This window comes from Neodiprion fabricii, chromosome 3 (assembly GCF_021155785.1).
Source record: "Neodiprion fabricii isolate iyNeoFabr1 chromosome 3, iyNeoFabr1.1, whole genome shotgun sequence".
Classification (NCBI taxonomy): Eukaryota; Metazoa; Arthropoda; class Insecta; order Hymenoptera; family Diprionidae; genus Neodiprion; species Neodiprion fabricii.
The window spans coordinates 1780929-1801197 of record NC_060241.1 but is presented as its reverse complement, the minus strand read 5'-3'; the positions used below and the strand labels follow the sequence as shown (position 1 = coordinate 1801197).

At 43.7% G+C, this 20269-nt stretch overlaps 2 protein-coding genes across 2 annotated transcripts; one reads left to right on the top strand and one right to left on the bottom strand.

Annotated features, from left to right (window-relative positions):
- Positions 1-920: 920 nt before the first annotated feature.
- Positions 921-4656, top strand: LOC124177840. The gene has a single exon (XM_046560705.1). The coding sequence runs from the start codon at positions 2336-2338 to the stop codon at positions 3227-3229; it is 894 nt and encodes a 297-aa protein (XP_046416661.1). The 5' UTR covers positions 921-2335; the 3' UTR covers positions 3230-4656.
- Positions 4657-5783: 1127 nt separating this feature from the next.
- LOC124177839 lies at positions 5784-15538 on the bottom strand. Its single transcript, XM_046560704.1, has 10 exons — positions 14740-15538; positions 12767-13941; positions 12508-12694; positions 9948-10120; positions 9773-9835; positions 9237-9364; positions 8782-9153; positions 8211-8554; positions 7804-8070; positions 5784-7227 (listed from the first exon to the last, which is right to left on the bottom strand). Exons 2-10 carry the CDS (start codon positions 13913-13915, stop codon positions 6764-6766), a joined length of 3147 nt encoding a protein of 1048 aa, XP_046416660.1. The 5' UTR covers positions 13916-13941; positions 14740-15538; the 3' UTR covers positions 5784-6763.
- Between the last annotated feature and the right edge of the window lie 4731 nt (positions 15539-20269).

Here is a 20269-nt window from a genome sequence, read left to right as displayed (position 1 = left end):
AATTCGTGAAATTCATACGAGATTTTTTTTTTTTTTTGCGCTGTATAAATTTATTCAGAATCAACAAAATTCTTGTCATTAATTGCGATTAAAAGTATCTGTATTCGATATTCATTTATTTCAAATTGGCAATTAATAGACTAACCCCGTAACTCGCTTTACTAAGCCTAGATACGTTCCGGAAAAGTTGACCGTAAAGCGAAAAGCCGTACAACGTAACCGTATCAATTATATATTCTTACACAAACCCGTATAAATTCAATCGGATCTAATCGAATTTTTTATAAAATATTATAGTTTTTTGTTGAGAAAGTATTTTATTCTTCTTATTTCGTAGGAAAATGCTTGCGTACGAATAGTTTTTTTATTTTTTTTTTTGCCGTATAACGAAATATTGTGGGCTGTAAATCGAAAAAGTACCGTAATTAAAAAAGACCGTTGTAGCGAAATGCCGTATAACATCGTTAAAAAATTTTAATTGGACGGTAGTTTTTTTGGTGACTTTTTGTCATCATCGTGATCGTCGAAAAGAAAATACACGGTATGATTTTTTGTCCATCGATCGGCGATATCGAAACTGTCCAGCCGATTCACCAACTCGAAATTTCAACACGACAGTTGAGCGATGAAAATTCACGGCGTTCGTACATTATTGGAAAATTTCTGTTTCCGTCGTTGTCGATTAAAAAATGAAGGATATCAGAAAGGGGGAGAATTGACTTGATCGCGCGATTCCACGAAACGTAACAATATTGCAAGTCGGGTTGGTTTTTCGTTGTGAACGGAGCCTGAACACCGGGACATTGGGAGGCTGCTGCATCTGTAGAGCAATCGAGCAATCGAGCAAGGCGGCCTAGCTTTGCTGTTCGTCCCTTTCACTGCTCGCGGTTTAGCGTTGTATACGCGAAACTGGCGTGGGAGGTTCACTACGAGGTCTACGAGTGTTACGTACCTGACCGGCTGTCCGACTAGTTGCTACGAACTAAAGAGACCTGCCGATCGTGAGGACCGCGAGTGCTTAATCGCCGACCTACGTGCAACAACCGGCGCAGCAGGAACGGTGGCAGCTTTTATTATTCACGAATCGAAACGTCGGTTCGTCGCGTCGAAAAATTTCGAACAGGTCATTATCAGGTCTCTTTTGGGACTACGAGTGGAGGTTTTGAACTTGAACTAGAATCGAGTAATCGAAAATTAACAAGTTCGAAACGTTTTTGATGTTCTTTTTTTTGTGTTTGACGACTCGACGTCAACTCTGTGATTATTGAGTCATCGAGCCTTGTTCACAACTTGCGCGTCGTTGACGGTTCTTCTTGATTCGGACGATTTTCTATCGCTATAATTGGGACAAAGTGTGGTACCGGAAAGAAAAGAGTAATCGGTGATCGCTCAGTGGCGGGAAAAATCGTTTCGTGCGAAAGAGAGGAGACGAGGTGCTGATATAATTGTTACTGTGGTGGATATGATGTAACTCTGTTGTTGACGTTTTGAGGATCTTTGGGGTAGAAATAAAAATAAAAGAAGAAACAAGAAGAAGAGAAAAAAAAATAATGTGAAAATTGGGAAAGAAGTTGACCCGAAGCGAAAGACAATCGAAACTCTGGTTACCTGGTTCACCTCCGTATTCCGCAATTTAGTAATTCTGTGTGACAGCGGTTTCAGTTTCGCTTTTCTCAATCTTACCCGAGGCGATATTTCGGGTATAAATATACAGTGCGAGTATGATACTTACCATACGAACAGTAATAATAATTCAAAGTCGAGTGCTGATATACTTATTGCACATGTGTATGTGACGTGTAATTATGATTGGTAGTGAGGTAAAGAGAAAGGGGTTTACTCGTGATATACAAACTCTGAAAATAACGGACGACAAACTTTGCGTTGAAATGATCGATCGATTATACTTGTGAACTACGGATCGAATCGCGCGACGGTTAATCCGTTTAAACAATCTCGGTTAATCGACGGCTCGATAATTATCGCGTATTAAAAATAAAACAATCGATGTATGATGTGAAAGATATTGCCAAAAGGTAACACCTTTGTACAGGATAGCTCTTTGCCTGTATACAAAAAAAAACAAGGAAAAAACGAAAAACAAAACGTGAAACAACGGAAGGCCGGAAGTGCAGGTCGGAACATACATCCGGTGGGGAGAACGTCGACCTCTGGTTCGTCGATTCCTGAAAAAAACAAAAGAAAATAAAAAGGAAAGAAAATGGAAAAATAAAAAATATTCGATGCGGCGGCTTAACCGAGCGACAAAAGTAACCGAGGGTGAAAAGGAAGCGAAGGATAACGCGAGCGATCACCGATTGCCGATACATCGAGGATGAAGGACGTGTACGTGATCAAGGTCAAGACTCGTCCACCCCTCTCGTCTCTCTACCCCTCGGAACGAAGATACTCGGCCTCCACGGTCGGTGGCCTCGCCCTCGTTCACCTGGGCCTCGGTCTCTTGGGGATGCTGCTCGGGGTCCTGGCCCGTTCGATTCAGGGCCCGATTTTGGGCCTGGCAAGCCTGGTGCCATTCTCATCGGGGCTGCTGGCATGGCGGCGTTGGTACATCGATAGAAACATATCGATATTCTTTTACGGCAGTTTATTCTCCGCGCTTTTGGCCCTGCTCTGCAGCCTCGCGACTTTACTCGACATCACCGTCGTGTCCGGGGTATCGGCGACGTCCGAGTGGCGTTTGGAGAACGTTTTCGCCTTTGGCAAGAACGACGACGACGAGGAAACGATCGGTCTCAATGTCACTGATTCGGGGACATTTCAAGGAGGGTTTTTCACATTTTGGAGGGCGGGTGATCCTACGGATTTTCCAGCCAACTTCGTCCTTGATCTCAACCTTCTTGTCGCCTGCGTACTCGAGGCATTTTGGTCCCTACTCAGCGTCAGGATTTCCCTACGCGGTATGAGAAACCTCGGTGGTAGCGAACGTCCAGCTAATCGTGATTGTAACGAATCGGAGAATGATCGAATAACACGGATCACGTGCAATGGTTTTGGGAAAAAACCACCTACGCCTAATCCACGACTTATACTCGAACGTCGCGGTTCCATCGACGACAACGAATTTCGTTTTCGCGATATTTCCAACGTTGAAATATCTTCCGGACCGAGACTTCCGCTGCCCGAGTCCAACACGGAGTTCAGGGAGAGAGTTGAACGTTTTTTGGCCAATCAGGCTGCACACAGAATCGTCGAGGGATCTTGCTCTTGAGACTTGGCATTTTGGTGCGGAGTGATTTTTTTTATTTATTTATTTTTTTTTTTTTTTATTCAGGTTTTTCCTTCCAGTATGCGCCGATTGGGCTGTGGAAAAGTTTAGGAATTATGACCGTGCGTTGAGCGAATTTTCGAAAGACGTTAAAGAACATTTGATTACCTATAAAACGAAACCAAAAACATCTTCTCCAATTGTTTAATTTTCCAGATATTTCTGTGTGAGAGTGTGTGAAAAATTCGAACCGGACGAGAGTCACCTTTTAGAATTTTGCCAACTTTTCGAAGGGTACGCGAGAGACAAAAAAAGACGCAAAAAAAAAAACAACAACCACCCTGATGTATATACATATATATACGCGTTGCAAAAATTGTACGTATGTATAATGTATGCATGTACAACCTATATGCTGATTTATATTTTTATTTATACGCGATTCTTATCAACAAGTATACGTGTATTATTATGTGCTGGCAAATGTCAACGAACATGTTGCAATAATTTGCAAACGAGATTTTTGGCGCGCAGTTTTATTTTTTATTCGTATCAAAAATTCGATCTTTGTTATATGTATTACATATTAACAATACGGTAACGTGGAGCAAGTCTTTGTCGTCTGATATTATACAGAGTATCGTTACGAAACCTGGCGGGGATAGAATATAGAAGGCATGCCTACTGTACATTGGCTAATGCGCAAAGGGAAAGAAATTACCCAACAAAAGACCGCATGGTCCACATTCACCGCGAGGCGTGGGCGCCTTTTTTATTCACTCAATTCGCACGCCAGATAATATATATATATATATGTATGTACATAATGACGTGTTGAAATTTTTGTTTTCCCCGCAGGCGGAACAAGAATAGTTAAAAAACGAGATTTGAAAAAAAAACAAAGAAAAAAAAACCTATTGATTCGTGTGAAATGAACGTAACAAATTAGTGAATAATAAATATAGCCTTTAGGTATCGTGAGAAAAAGAAATATCATGGATCCACGACGTTAATAGAATATTACTCCGGTGATGTGATTATTTTTTTTTTTTTTTTTGCGGTTGGAATTTAATACGACAGAAGAGACAGGTATCGATCAATTTTCAAGGCGATGGTACTCGCGACTTTCCCTTTCCTTTGTTCGACGCTTGAGAGAGTAATAGATTATCAATTCTTCCTACGATCTATTTGTCTAGTCTGTAAGTCGCTGTTCACCACGGGCGATCTCAGTCAGAGGTGAGCCCATTTTTTTTTTTCTAATTACTTGTTCGTTGCTGATTCTTATCGGGGTTTGGGAAGAGTGATAATTGAATCGAGAATTTGGTTTCATTCTGTTTTTTTTTTTTTTTTTTTTTTTTCTTTTTTTATATATGTATATATATATATAACAAAAGCTTTATTTGACGTATGATTAAAATTACACTATTCGATATTATCGGTAATTTAGTCTCTCTTTGACCATCGATCGGCTATAAATCATTACAATTCTAGATATTCGAGTAGATATTTCAATATTAAATATTCAGTAAAGAACGTTAGGCTAAGCATATACCTAAGTTTTATTATACATTCATTTATTGAGTAGGTACACATACAATATATAACGCATTACATAACGATCATGTTTTTTTCTCGCAGTTAAATATACAAGATCTCATAATAGTTTCACCACGGTTATTATTTAGGGTACATTTACGGGAGATCGTCATTTTTCTTCGGTTCAAAATATTTTTATAAAATATTTCTTCTTCTATAATGTTTATCATACAATATATCAGTTGGTTATACGGCATACGTATACATATATACTATGTCAATAAGTATAACGCGTTAATACATAATCGTTATACATACCGTATGTATAGTACTCATAGTAACAACAACAACAACAACAACAACAATAATAATAATAATAATAATACGAATAATAATAATCATGTTTGTTATTCAGAATTTCATAATATATATATACATATACCTGTGACCTAACCATTCTACGTGGTATATATGTATATATCGTTACGCTATTGTTGCAACGATTTTTATTTTTTTCTTGCTGTTTAATTATTATTATTTTTGTCGTACTATATTACGTGTAGGTATTGTCCTTGGTCCATTATTATATTATTATTATTACGATAAAGTGTACTTTTAAAGGGATGAAAAATCATACGTGACGTGTAACGTATAAATTAAAATGTACTATCAATCACCCGTCTGTATAATTATTATATGGACGTAACTTGCTTATTCTCAACGGCCGGCTGCTTTACAATTGAAATACGTACGATATACCCGTTCGAAAGTTGTAATGCATCTATCTCTGGTATTATCAAATTCAATTATAGATGGACATTTTTCCACAATTGAAAAAATAAATGATACAGATCGGTTACATACTGAGATTTTTTCGTCGATTTTTATAGCTTTAAGACATTTAAGAACGGGCCAAAATATCGGCTCAGCCGTGGAACTGATGTGAACGTAGGTGCGCTGATCATTTTTGATTAGATTTTTTATCAATTGAGAAGTATTAATTTCTTCGTTTTGTTATCGCTCGTTTTTTCTTCTTTTTCTTCTTCTTCTTTTTTTTTTTTTTTTATTACCCTACAGACTTCGTACACAATTACGATTACGCGGCGTGTATATAATATTAATGTTGTACACAATGTTGCGTAGGTATTTAGTAAATTAACTTATCGATATAAATCAGAGGAATAGAGAGAAAGAGAGAAAGAGAGGGATAAATAAAGCATCGACACTTTTATCAAAAATTATGGCTCGGACGAGAAGGAATGAAATTGAAAGTACAGTTACACGGAATGAAAAATTTTAAAAATAGGGGGTGAAATTTACTATTTAAATTAAAATATCGTAATCGAATTCTACCGGGATCTCATTTGAGTTTAAAAATTAAATATATGTACATTATACACGTTTTATTTATATTATACAGTCTACTCTACGGCGCATATAGTTGCGGATAGAAGAATAAAGTTTTTCATCCTTGTCTACGTGGAAAAAAAAAACGATTCTTGTTAACGATATAAAAATAATATAATTAATGAAAACTTGTCTTCGACATATTTCATACACGGTAAATCAATCAACGCCAAGACGAAGAGGAGGGAGTCAAAACAAAGAGGGCAAGAATTCAGCAGGCTTAGGTAATGTGAATAATAATAGTAATAATAATAATAATAATAATAATAGTAACAACAATAAAATCAAACTACAACTGATAAAATATAAATCCGTTGTCGAGTTGATGAATTAATTTATAATACAGAGGTATTTTGCACATACCAATCGCGATCTAATAACCTGACCCTAGATGATTGTGATAAAGAGTGGTCTCTGCGTAACTTCCCGCCTTCGGAACGACGTCGAGGGCGTAGGATCATTTCTATAAATAACGAGAAGTCAACGGGCAGGAAGTTATTCGGAGATTCCCCCTGCGTCACGCAGCTTGACGATATTCTCCGGAGAAGTGAGAATACGACCAAGGGGAGTGAAAAATAAAGATTGTAAAAAATACTAGACGTTAACCGGGCGGACGCTGTCGTCCGATTGGGGCTGTTCGCCACTCTGCCACCCCGAATCAAGGGTAGTCGCGTCGCTCAGGCAGCATTGGGGCGTCTCTTCCTCCCGGTACTCCCGGTCCCTCGGATCGAGGCTCCTCGCCTTCTCCGGATCTTCGCCGTGGGTGAACTGGTCCTCCCGGAAGTAGCCGGAGGCCGTCGGACTCTCGGGGTTTCCCTCGTCGACACCCTGAGGCGTGTAGTAGGCGTACCTACCCTGCTGTATCACCTCGTACTGCGCGTCCGGGGCCAAAAACGGACCCCGGACATTTCGCGGCTCGTCGCTGTTCGCGTAGCTGTCCGACACCGTGTCTCCACCCTCCGCAGGAAGCGGAAGCGGCAGTCTGGACCTCTTTGACAGCTGACGCTTGCCCAGACGCGCTGCTAGGTAGTCGATTCCCTCTGATCCGTTGTCGACGCCTGTCGATGACGTTAAAAGTCGTGGTTTATGCGACAGTGTGCCAGATAAATGCGGTATATATCGTCAATCTCAACCTTCATTCAAGGTATTTCTTTAGACATCAGTGAACAAAATATAGGTACTTTTATTTGCGGTGTACACTGATTAGCACAATTTTATTTTTTAAGGTAATTTCCCAGGGGTTAACGCATGCACTCATTGATTTTATGTACACCTGATTGTAGGATTACAAATATTTCGGGAGATTTTTAAAGGATTTCACAAGATTAGCGGAAAAGTTTACACTAGATTTCACGAGTGATTAACCCCTCGGTAATCTTACACTGACTTGTCAGATCACGCAAGTCAGAATTTTTAAACAGTTTCGGATTCCAGCAGTGATTCGAAAATGAATTTAGAGTGAAATTAACTTGAAAGATTTTTCTATCGCTTTGCTGTTTGATCTGTGTGTAATGTGCGTGTCCGAGTTTTTGTACCGTGATCAACTTCTCTGCTTGCATTAATTGTCTACGAAAGAGATAACGTTGGGCTTTGTTGCCATTTGAGGGATAGTTAATTGCCGGTAGAATACCCACCCTCTTTATCGACTGCCAAGTCGTAGAAGCTGCTCTCTGGCCCGCAGCACGACGAAACATCGCCGAAGTAAAGTTCGCTCTCCGACTGTTTAGGCACAGCGGCTGGTTCCTGCTGGAACGCACTGTTCTCCACACCCTTGAGTGGCTTCCGTGCTCTTCTTCCCTTCATCGTACCCTCGTTCCCACCCTCTGGATCCGTGCTGTTTGATATCTCCTCAGCGTTCTCGTAGTTCCCCGAAGAACGCTTAGTCGCCCTCGGTCTGTGGTCTGTTTATGAGAATTATCAAAGTTCGGAAAAATCCACCAGCTTATTAACCATAACGGTAGTTTTTTATAACAATACTGGAAACAATGCTTGAAAAGTTACAGGAAACAACTTGGCAATACCAAGTCCAAAAATCACTCGCCTTCGTTGACACCCTCGTAGTTTTCAAGCCGCTTTGCCATCCTGGGTCTCGGTTCGGGGACCTGAGGCCTCCTCGCGGGACTGTTGGGGTCGCTGTATGGCGGTGGTGGGCCCCAGAGGGGAACGGGGGTCTCGAGAACGCTGTAGGAAGCGGTGCTGGGTGTATAGGGTCCGTTCTGGGCGTTTAAAACACTGTAGGGCCCAGCGCTCTGGGCGTTGAGGACACTATAGGGCCCCGGGGGTTCGACGCTGGCTTCGACCTGCCTGGACGGAACGTGAAAACCGTAGTTGGAGTCGGGGCTTGGCGCAGGGCCGCGAGACCTGGACCAGGGGAGTCGCCACCGTCTGAGGAATAGGAAGAGCGAGACTTTAGGGCGATGGAAGAGCGGCAAGCAGTGAAAAACGGAGCGAATTTCTTTACGTAAGGGTTTACACGGGTTTGATTATGATTCGATTCACTCCGAGCGTTTGGAGTGGAAAAGTTCATTCTTAAAGAGTGCGACTGTTCACTCCATCATGCGGGTTGCGCAGTTATCGTTCCAAGGATAGAGATTTAGATAGAGAATTCTCACCTGGCCGGCGCCAGGTCCGGGTTCGGAGTGTACAGGTTCCCCGGTGTTTGGGCCCACCAGGGACTCGCACCTCCGCAGTCGTTGCAGCAGCCACAGGTCCCGCTCGTTGGGCCCACCGAGCCGCCCTGGCCGTACAGTGATCGGCACCGTAGCTCGAGCTGTTCCCAGTACATTTTCTTCTTCTCGTGACTCAGCAGCTGGTACACCAGCATGCAGGAGAATATGCACGCCAGGATACCAGCTACCGATACTCCGAACAAGGCTCTCAGACAGGCGTACAACGCGCCGTCGACCACCTCGCAGTCCGACGTGCCCTCAAAAAGCACCCCAGGATCTCCCCGGGACTGTGGCGTTCTGTAGCACGTGCAGGATCTGGATTTTTTTGTCCGTTAAGCCGTGGTTGATTGACGATGACATTAGTTTTGTTATATATTGTTCATATCTTTTTACAGTACCTCGCTATTGGCGTGTAAACGCACTCGCGGAGTCCCTGGAGTCTCGACATATGGACGACTGTCGTTGTTACCGTAACCAGTACGCAAACTAGCGCACAAACTACGCCGAATGACCCGCATACTTTCATCTGGAAAAAAATGAGAGATATTTTTATGACGTTAAGACTCACGCCTATATTTAATCACGATAATATAATCATACCAACAGTCATACTTAATTCATGATAATCTTCAAGGGTGATGAAATTATCTGATTATACCGTTTAACGACCGCTTTTAAAAAGAGATTCGTTATGTTCGTTTCTTGGATATTTGCAATTTTGATTAGAACAAATTGAATTCCTGAACATATTTACTATCTGATTATGCAGATTTATACAAATCGGTAGTATCAGCTAACCAGCTATCCCAGTTTTTGTTGAGTTTAGAAAAGAATTTCACGTTATATTTGTGTTTATTGACTGTTTGGAATACTTTGAATACGATTGCGAATTGCCATTTGGTAGCGAAACTTTCATTACAACTGTTTTACTTACAAGGATTCCGTATCTGAGCTTTCGTATCGCCAAGAGCAGAGTGAACACGCCCATAAAAATTAGCTGAAAAGAAATCAAATGTGTTATCAGGTCTGATTGTTTCCTGCGGTTTTTAACCGCTTAGTTACACGGAATGTTCGTTCGAGAACACTAGTTTTTCGTGAAATTTTCTCACCATGGTCCCAGGGATGTAGGAAGGTACGGTTTCGAAAAGGACTAAGCTGGCTGTGTGCGCTGATAATACTACGTGTACCGCTATAAAAAGACTTCCGACCGCAGCGCTGAGTCCTGCACAGAGGCAGCAGAGCACGACGTACTTCGTGCAGCATCCACCGTCGCCCGAATGTCCTGAAAAACGGTTTAAAAAACGTTTATCTTGTGTGGTTAGGAAGCTCGTGAAAGTTTTCCATTTCATGTTTCATGCCCATTCAAGAAACCGGATCTTGTGCAACAACAGGGAGTAAGTGACCGCCAGGCGATTGGTTTACTGTAAAGTAAAATGTGAATTCGTAGAAGCGTGTACAAGGCGTGAGTTTTTCCCACAGTCAGGTTGTTCAAAGTCGATAAATTCTGTGGCCAAATTCCTAACGCGGTAGGTCGTTTCGAGATCCGAGAAATAACCTGCGCGGAAAATGCCTTTATGGTATTTTATCCATGACAATGACAGGTTACCGGGATCGTGGCGTCTACCTGCACGATGCACTGTTACGTCTCTGACCACCTATGCAAGCATCTTTCATCTTCCCGCGAGGATTGCCCAACCGATAAAGAAACTGCTTTTGTAAACAAGACTAAACCTTTCTTTTCACTGGAAAAACCGACTGCCACGACGTTACTAGCGTATTTCTCATTCCATGGAACATGGGAAAATTTCACTGGCTTTGTGTCCCGCAAGGCATTGTCATCGATTCACTCGCTTCGACTAGGTAAATATTCTTTGTGCAGGATAGTAAAAATCCGTCTATACACCAGGAATTCAGAAATACCGTTAAAATCGATCTGCCGTGCTCTTCTTATTTTATTTATGTTTTTTTTTTTTTTTTTTTGTAAGTATAGCATGCGCTTGAACAAATTGCCGAGCGCAGCGATGGATTAAACCAATCAGTGTAATGAGAAGTTCACGGTAATCCCAGAGCGCCTATTACAACATTCGGGCTTCCAATCCGGGGTGAAGCCTCGACGTCGCAAACGTGTTTCATTGTCAGTTGATTTTCCTCCGTCGAGCTGCGCGACGCGACGAACCGGGAGACTATACTATCGAAAAAGAAAAACAACACTAAAAGCAACATGACAATTTCGTAACGTGAGTTTAAACCCTTATGGTAATCGAATCCAGCAGCGACGGGTAACCCGAGAAAGCGAGCGACTGAAAAGAAACGCAACGGCTTGTCGGAAGGTGTGATCGCGCGGTAAAATCGAAGGCGGTGGTCGTCGGTTTGAGGGAAAGGGGTTGAGGAGGAGAATTAAGGCCGGTTTGTAGCTCCTACCGCAAGGGTGTGGATGTCGCGGTCTCGGCAAATGTGAAAAGTGCCCGTGTCCCAGATGGCGCGATGGTAAGTGCGCGTGGGGTCCCAAAGAAAAAGGGTAGCCCGTTGTTCCACCGTCGATCTCACCACCTAGACGACACCGCACTATTTGCAGCACCGGATGTCCGTCCATCCTTCGTTTATTTGAATCGCATTCGTCGCTTTTTTCGTTGATTTAAAAGCAAATACTCTGTTTTCTTTTTACTTTATTCAGACCTCTTGCACGGCTCGGGCCTTTTTTTATTTCTCACTTTGGCAGTGTACGATTATTGTATTATTATTGTATTATTTTCGTTTTAGTGTGGCACTAGGTATAGGCAAAGTTTACAACGTTACGTCTTATGTTTGTTTTCTTTTTTCTTTTAGAACTGGTATCAAATTTCATTTCATTTTATTTTGTGACATAGTTTTTCAAGTTATTGAAACAACGAATTTCAACATTTTTACTTTGTTATCAAGCAGCTGCAAGCTCCAAATAATTTTTTAGGTTTGACGAATTTCAGATCTCGGTATCGTCATCTGATAATAAAACCATGTTTCCGAGGCATTTTTGGACACTGATAACCGGTTTACATGTTTAGCAATTAAAAATAACACTCAGGATCTCCGTTGTAGGCTGCAGCGCGTCTTCACTTTTTGTATATTAAGAGTGGAGGAGAAAGATGTAAACGGGGAAAAAAAAAAAAAAAATGATAGGAACATCCGTTGAAGAAAACGCCAGAATCGAACTGGGGTAGATACGGACAGATCAAAACACACTGAGAGCACTTAAGTTTCACCTCACGACACTCCAGCAAATCAATGTTTCCCGACACATCTCTCTCGACCCGTGGAGAGATAAACTTGCTTACTTATCACTTAGAGCGGAATCTATGCCATCCCTTGCGTTCATCTTCGCTCACCCAAAAGCGAGACGGCCAACTGATCGATATTCGCTAAACGGTTAGCGCCGCGTCGCGGCTGACGTTGGAAGCCCGAAGGGGATGGAAACCCAGCGCGAGAGTTACAAATTGAGTGCTTGCTGATAAAACGCGTTCAGCAATTGATAAGGAAACTCTTACCTTATAATTTCTATGGTGATTCAAATTACCGACCCGAGGCTTTGACTTCCCGCGTTGGATGGATACAGGAAAGTGCTGACTTACTGATAGCTAGTCATTTCTCGTCATGGTAGGGGAAGATTTGATTAACCAATTTGTCTAGACTCACGGTGACTGGAAGTCGAGGTGTCGTAGTGTCTCGTGGGCCTCGGCGGGGGCCTGGGTGGTAGAGCTGGGGGTTGATGGGTCCTCAACGCGACCTCATTCTCGTCACAATCATCCTCGGAGCCTCGCTTGTTGGAGCCATCCTGCTGTGCAGCGTGGCACTGGCACTTGCCCTTGGCAGGAGAAGGTACCTGTAAGGATTGAAAAATGATAAATAAAGATTGTCCGATTTGCGAAATACGTGCTGGTCCCCGCTTGCCCACCTGCATGGCGTTGACCCCGATTAACGACGTGGTCTTCGTTTCACCGGGAGTTTGGTTGTGAGCATGGGAATGCGAGTGAATATGCGTATGGTGGTGAGAATGATGTTCGAGGCTGGATGGCGCGCGTTGCCTGGTCTCCGGTATGGGGTTACCATGCTGAAGGCTGGGGTGAGGATGGAGGGTTTGCGCCTGATGATGACTGTGGAGCTCGTGGACGTGTTCGAGTCTGCTGTGAGCTCTGGTGTTGGCGTTGGAGGACGAAGACTCGGAGGAGATGCCCGAACTCGCGTGGTGATGACTGCCGGGGGAGAGTGGAGCGGTGGTCAAGCTGCCGGACGAGCTACCGTGGCGGTGGCTGATGAGAGAGGACGCCGAGAGGGTGCTGGTCGCGTGGTGATGGTGGTTGGGGTGATGCCCGACGCTCGACACTTTCGGGTTCACGTGATGGTGGTGAGTGTGCTGCCTCGGGTGCTGCTGGAAGGCGATTTGGAGAGTCTCGTTTCCCTCGAGGCTGCGCGCCGGGACGTGCGAGGCTACGTGAGGGTCGCTACCGACCCCTGGGTGGAACTGTTCGTGGTTGTGTTGGTAAGGGCTCAGGATCTGCTGGATGTTTTTTACCTTCTCTTTCGTCGTAAAGCTCGGCCGTTTCTGCTGACCCGGCTGCTCGGCCAATTGCTTATCCAACTCCTTCGCGTCCAGCATCGGACTCGGACTCGACGACGAGCTGTGCTGGTGCTCGCCTGGCCTCGACGACGACTCGTGTACTCGCCGGGCGGCTTCGAAAGCCAGATTTCGGGATATGTCAAGGTTCCTAGGACTGCACGGCACGTTGTGGGTTCTCCTGCCTCCCGCTGACCTTGGACTCGAGGTGAGGTTAGTTCCGGGATCAGCGATTCTAGTCGCTTCTATGTTCTGCTGCAACTCTGGTCCCGAGTCACCTCTTCTTATCGGTACGAATGCATTCTGCATCGTTTCCAGCACCCGCTGATGATCCTGTCCGCTTGAAAGCCGATTGCTTACCAGGCTTCGCTCAATTCTGTCACGCTGGGCTCTCACCGAGTCCACCGAAGACATTGCCGAACACTGGCAAGGGTGCGGTGACCCTTCTGGGACCAGGTCCAGGTCACTCGGCGGTTGTTGCTGAGACATTTTTTTCTAATTCCGTCGGTCACACCCTGAAATCGGAACAATCACTCGATTAGAATCTAGTCGGACGGTGTTGTCAAAGAATAGGATATTGGTCGATGAACCGTTTGAAGCGTAACCATCGAAAATTCACAGAGCCAAGAGGTGTACCAAAATACTAAGCTACGAATGTCTGTCTGATTAGACAGATAACAGTAAATCGTAATCATTCGGGCTATTCAAGTAGAGCAGGGTATTTGAGAATAAATTTCTGCCAATGAAAAACGGTCAGAGATCGTCCTAAAAATTTCGAGCCGTAGATATCCCTTCGAATATTTTGTTACAGACTGAACGTATCGTTTTCCGTGTGGTAAGATATTAGTTGACCGATTTCAAAAGCAGGTAGCCGAAAGTGGCCGCTCAGGTCAGCTGTGCTACACCCAAAGGACTAAATTCGGAGAACCCGTAAACAGAACGAACGCAGCCGAATTGCTCAGGTCAAAGATTAGCGATCAATTACTCAAGTCGTGACATGTTTCCCGAGCAGCTGATGAAGCGCTTCATGTAACTGAAGGAAATGAGCTAAACGCAAGGGATAAAGTATAATTATTAATTACTCTACTTGACGTTATTTTTCTTTTCAGTACTATTTATTTCCACGGTCACTTGTCTCACGTTCTGTCTTTTTTTCATTTTACTGACGATTTGGAAAGGCATCGGCTATAACCATGTCCATACCTGTATTATAATTCTTGTTCATGCATAATTTAACAATACCGATGCTTCGTTTCACCGGTACACAGTGAGAACGGCGTGGCCTAGCCTATACCCAGCTTATTATAACCCACCTGAGTCGGTGGTTTAACTCTTGGGTTCGACTGAGGCTAACGGTCTGCGAATCGTTCTCTTCCCGCATCGGTCGTCTGGAGCTTGTTAGATCGGATCCACCAGCATGTTGTCGTAGTATACGCTTCACAGTAGATCTCACCGTATGCAGCGTTTATACCCATGACTTTGCTAGCCCCATATCGGCCCCCGCGTGTAACCTCGCCAAGCACAACGACCCACAGACGACGACGACGACGACGAGGATGTTCCGGCCACTTCGCACGCGTCAAACACGCACGCAGTCACTAACTCACTAACTCACTCACTCACTCGTCCACATCACATCACGAACGTGCAGCGCATCCTTGTAATTGCGTCCATGGACCAACATTAGTATCGGGGATAATTTCACAGTCAGGATTCGGTCCGGCAAAACGGAGTTGGATAGTAACATAAAAATGGTTCTTACTCAACACGTCTTAACACTCGCATTATAATTATCCACGAGTGATCAAACAATAGTCTGGAGAATCAGTCTTTGTCTCGGTTTTGGTATCTTCCCGGGTATCCGTTGGTTTTTACCGATTCCGAGACTGACTCTGGGCTGTCTATCAAGACTCTTCCTATAGAATCTTCCTCCACGAGGTACGGATTACCTACGTTCGATTTCACGATTAGCGAACACCGGGTGTATCGAGAACCGAACAGACCGGGCACTGGCTTTAAATCGCTATTCCCACACTGCAAAGATTCAGTCTTAAACGGCGGACGCGCAAGACAACCGTCCAGACGATCGACCCTCCGCCTTCACTCGGAGGCGTTCTGCTTTGGAATGCGCCTTCGGCCCCTTCCGCGGTCCCCTCGTCTCGATTCGGTTCGCGCTAAGGGCCCGCGCGCCCAGACGCCACGGGCCTCAGCAGTCCCACGCCATTCCCCCACCGCTGCCCTCCTCTTCCCCCTCCTTGACAATCCATCGACGCCATCACCTGCACGCCCGCCGCTGCCGTTGGGACTTACCTTGTCTGAGAAAGTACAACCGGGGCCCCGTTTTGTTCACGTATAATTCTCGGACCCCGATTTTGTCGATAAAGACGGACGGTCCGATCCTCAAAACTGCACCGACAGAGATCTGACTTACTGGCCAAACTGACGATGACGCTATTAGATGTATAGTCGCTCTTGAGCAGCGATCGGCAGAGGTATGAATGAACCGGTATCCTCGGTGTCATTCATGAAATTCTTAGATAACAAGATGACGCTGCTTGTAGATGCAGGAAAAATTATCTAGAATCAGATGAACGCGTTTTTATTATACTGTTTATTTGAATTAAAACGGCAGATGTATAGATGAACAATTTTCATGGAAACGGTTGAAGATTGTTACAATAAAACATTACCCGTTTCTAGTTTTTGAAGAATATTTACTTAGTTCTAAAGAAATTTTGCGAACTAATTACTTTCCGCTCAGATCGGTTTGTTTGTTGAAAAAATTCGCGACGGTAATAATTCAGTTCGGGGTTGAATCAAAACGCTTTGAAATCGGCTCAAAAACCTTTGACATCGAGGGCAAAATTCAGTTGCTACATTAGGTACAGTAACTATTTTAGTTTAGTTTGTTGAAAAGTTTCACCTTCAAACTTCATACTCGCCAATGAACAGTGAAATAAAGGGGTGGTGGTTGAAACTTGGATGAATCAATATTTCGAATAGTCGATATATCGAAATTTCAAACATGTGAAAATAAAATAACGAAAGATGAATGGTTCGAAACATTGATTTTTGAAAGCGTCATCGATCAGTAGTCATTTCAATCAGTGACACTTTCTAAAATCAATGTTTCGAACAATTCATCTTTCGTTATTTTATTTACGCACGTCTGAAATTTCTACACAAAATATTGATTCTTCCAAGTTTTAACCCCCACTCGAATAAATTCAACCTCGGGATTATCACGTCGTTAATTAATGACGGATCATTAGGTGATATTCCAAGCTCCTTCGAGTAATCATGGTATTCCAATATTGTTGGTAACTTATCGCCGCAGAGTGTAAGGCGGGGGTGTGCGACCGAACGGTATACCACGAATCTAGTTTAACCAGACCGGTATAGATCCCGCCACGAGTATCTTCGAGCCTGTGACGTCACAGAAATATAGTCAACAATAAGCAGGCACACCGTATTCTTGTAGAATTGATAATTGTGAAAATAAAATGGCACATCAAATTTGTAAAAAAAAAAAAAAACCCCCCATATCGCTTTTAACAAATCGTTTATAATCGTCGTCGATTATCTCGAAATGACCCTTCACGCTTAAATTGTTCTCTCGGCGTACGGAGATGAAGTCTAAATCGTCGAAAGAGACGGCGTGTGCGCGAATGTTTATACGCGATGGTTGATGAGTGTGGGTGGCGATCGACTCGACCCGAAAGCAATCGAAGGTTCGAGCATGACGGAGCGCGGAGGGCGAGTGGTTAAGGGGTAGAAATGCATGGTTGGCCGGCACCAGCTGCAGGGTGTTATTGATACTACATTTCGCCCAATTTGACGAATTGCCCGCGGACTAGACTAATGGCTCGGATACACCGGAGACGGACGGACGGACGGACGGGGGTCGAATACCGGGGAAATTATTGCCTCCAGTAAAACTATAACCACCCATAACTTTCGCCCGTAATGCTGGCAGCGCGTTGTAGGACTGAGATGAAGAAAGAGACGGGATTATAACCGTTCGCGAAGCTCGCAGCGAGGGAGGATCATCCGAGCGAGAAATTAGAGAATGTTTCCTCTTCGCTCGAGAGGCCCGGGAAGAAAATGGACTAATGGAAGGAGAGAAAGGAGAGACTTCCGGTATTCACTATACTCCCTAAACACATCGTGAGGTACACGATTGGCCAGTGGAAATGACGCGCGGAAATCAACTTTGGAAACTGTGATCAATAACTTTTGCGTCGAGTTGAAATTTTCCCAATAAGGCAAGTCTAACAGTTATTGACACGAGTTTAGACCCGCCAGTTGATTCTTCTGTTTATCAAAATTATAAATTTACGGCACAAATAGTGAATTTCTTCAATTGCTAGAGGGTTGGACAGGATTCGTACGCGCAGGGAAAACCTGGAAAACCGGAAAAACTCAGGGAATTTCTTACATCAGGGAAAGGTCAGGGAATTTCGAAAATAAGACTGGAATTTTTAAGTTTCTTGAAGAAGTAAACGCGTTCTTATACGTACATTACTTGATATCAAACCTCCTTTCGTTTTTTTCTCACTGAAAATCGCTGGCTGTTGTTTGTAAATTATCAGTCGGACAGTAAATTAATTACTAGGTAATATCGAAGGTATTAGTATTAATAAGCAAAAAAATTGTCTTTAATCAGCGGCATATTTCTTGGAAGGTTACTGAAAAAAATCCTATTTTCAGGCTGGAACACCTGAAAAAGTCAAGGAATTTCGGATTCCAAAAAACGTACGAATCCTGGTTAGACACGAGAAGTTTTTTTTCTTTCTGTCACTTTAGAACTAAGGATCAAATCGGTACGATTAAAAAAGGTCGATAATCGGTACACGTATACCGTAGTTATCTTGACTTTCTTACGGTTTCGTTGGAAAACCGTCGCTACAAGATGTCGATGGTTCGATTTGGTTCCTTACTTCTTCTTTTTTTTTTTTTTGGGAGGATGCCGCCGGACCGATGTGTGATGTCTGCGGATAAATCCTCGGCTGCGGGTGGCTGCATGGATCCGCTCGCTGCGGATATGTGTATAGCTATATAACCGCGCTAAATAATAAATAGGAGAGGGTTTTCCAGGGGGTTCCCCGAGGGTGCCATTAGCGGGGCACGGCGCAAACCCCCCGGTGCCGCCGCCACCCGGAGCCCAACCCCCGCTGGCCCAGGGTCTAATACACTTAGGGCGCTCCGCAAGACACGTAGTCTATGGGAAAGTATGGCAAGGGGGAATTCGCCCCGCGTACAGCCTCCTCATACACACACATACACACACACACACATACACGCGCGCGCGGCATAACTCCTCCGCCCCACTTGAATCCATCTCTGATCGCCATTTTCGCGAATACCCATTTTTTTCCCCTCCCTCGCCGCGGTTTTTGTCGCCTTTCGAGCTGCACGGCTCACCGTTGAATATCCATAATTTGTCGAATCTTCCGCTTCTACTTTTCGAGCCAGTGAGGAATTATTTCGTAAGAAGAGCTAATGCTGTTTCGAAATTCCGCGAAATCATCGTTAGGCAAAAGTTTGATCGATCCTTTACAAGCAGGGATGGAAATTAGGACAGGGGTGAAAATCGTATCGATGAAATAATTACCTGCATTATCTCGTTGCGACGGTTTTGGGTACACTTAACTTTGATCGTGCGATTATCGTGCCTTGTGCGCACTTAAATGTAATCACCCACTCGAGCCCTGTCCCTTAAATGTACTACCGGACTCCACCACCGATGCCGTTTCAGTTTGGGTAAAAGGAAAAAGAGGGTAAAAGATAGAGGCATAGAGATGGAAGGGATCTTCGGTTAAAAATCTCTTATCCTGCCGTTATACTCGTCGAAAATGCCGCACTGTACGTATACGTGTATCATATACATATGAACCTATACCCATCAAGATTGAAATCAGATTCGGATCACACCCTCGCTGCTAGCTTCAATCCTCAATCCCCAAAACGATCCCTCGATCGCTTCTTAATATCTCAAAAATGTAAAGGTGAATTTTGTTTCGTTCCTTCTTTTTCCCAGCTTAAGATGCGTGGATGCGGTGATTTTTTTTTTTTCTTCATTCCAAATCATCTTCAAATTTGTTTTTATTTTTTACACAAGATTGGGAGCATTGAGGTTATTATTAATTGCAGCAGTTCTCACAACTGGTGGAACAGTGTCATTAGAGCAAGTGATAGAAAAGTCGTTTCCAGCCGGTATCGGATAACGTATAATTAACCCTAATTGGTCACACTTCTGTAGAGTCGCGTAACGGTCACATTTGGTGAAATTCACCCAAAACGTGATATTTTACTTAAGAAATGTGGAAAAAAGGCATTTATTTCGCATGAACGATGACGTCGAGAGGTTCATTTCCACGACTCAGGAACTCTACGAGGGGTTTGAAAAATGTTTGGGGTGAAATTTACTCCGAGTGACCACGTAGGGTTAATCGGTGCAGTCTGCTAATTCTTCTCCTTGGGATAGGTCAATAAGTTCGGGAAATGCTCCATCGGCATCACCTCGTCATCAGTGTCCAGATGTAGGGAAGAGGCGGGTAAAATGTACCCGTTACGTTACGGGAGGAATAAAGTTGGACAAAAATTACATTTCAAGCGTTATCGAAATTTTTTGCAATTTTTTACGCTACGTTCCATATTACCCGCCTCTCCCGTAACACATACCTTCGGTATGGAATGAAAAAGGAGAAGTAAGTGAGAGAAAAATGTGATTGCAATTGGTCGAATGCAGCACGCGAACATGATGCACTAGAAAATGAGCGGTCAGCGATGGCGGGGCGGGGGTTGGAGGCAGGTCGGCGGATATCGTAAGTATCAATAATT

What these genes read in the sequence shown, in the direction of transcription:
- LOC124177840 (XM_046560705.1), top strand. Translation starts at nt 2,336, where the DNA reads ATGAAGGACGTGTACGTGATCAAGGTCAAGACTCGTCCACCCCTCTCG.
- LOC124177839 (XM_046560704.1), bottom strand. Translation starts at nt 13,915, where the DNA reads ATGTCTCAGCAACAACCGCCGAGTGACCTGGACCTGGTCCCAGAAGGG. An exon ending in CACCTCGACTTCCAGTCACC is followed by an intron (nt 10,121 to 12,507) that starts GTGAGTCTAGAC and finishes ACCGTTTTTCAG; the next exon opens with GACATTCGGGCGACGGTGGA. An exon ending in GTTTACACGCCAATAGCGAG is followed by an intron (nt 9,154 to 9,236) that starts GTACTGTAAAAA and finishes AAAAAAATCCAG; the next exon opens with ATCCTGCACGTGCTACAGAA.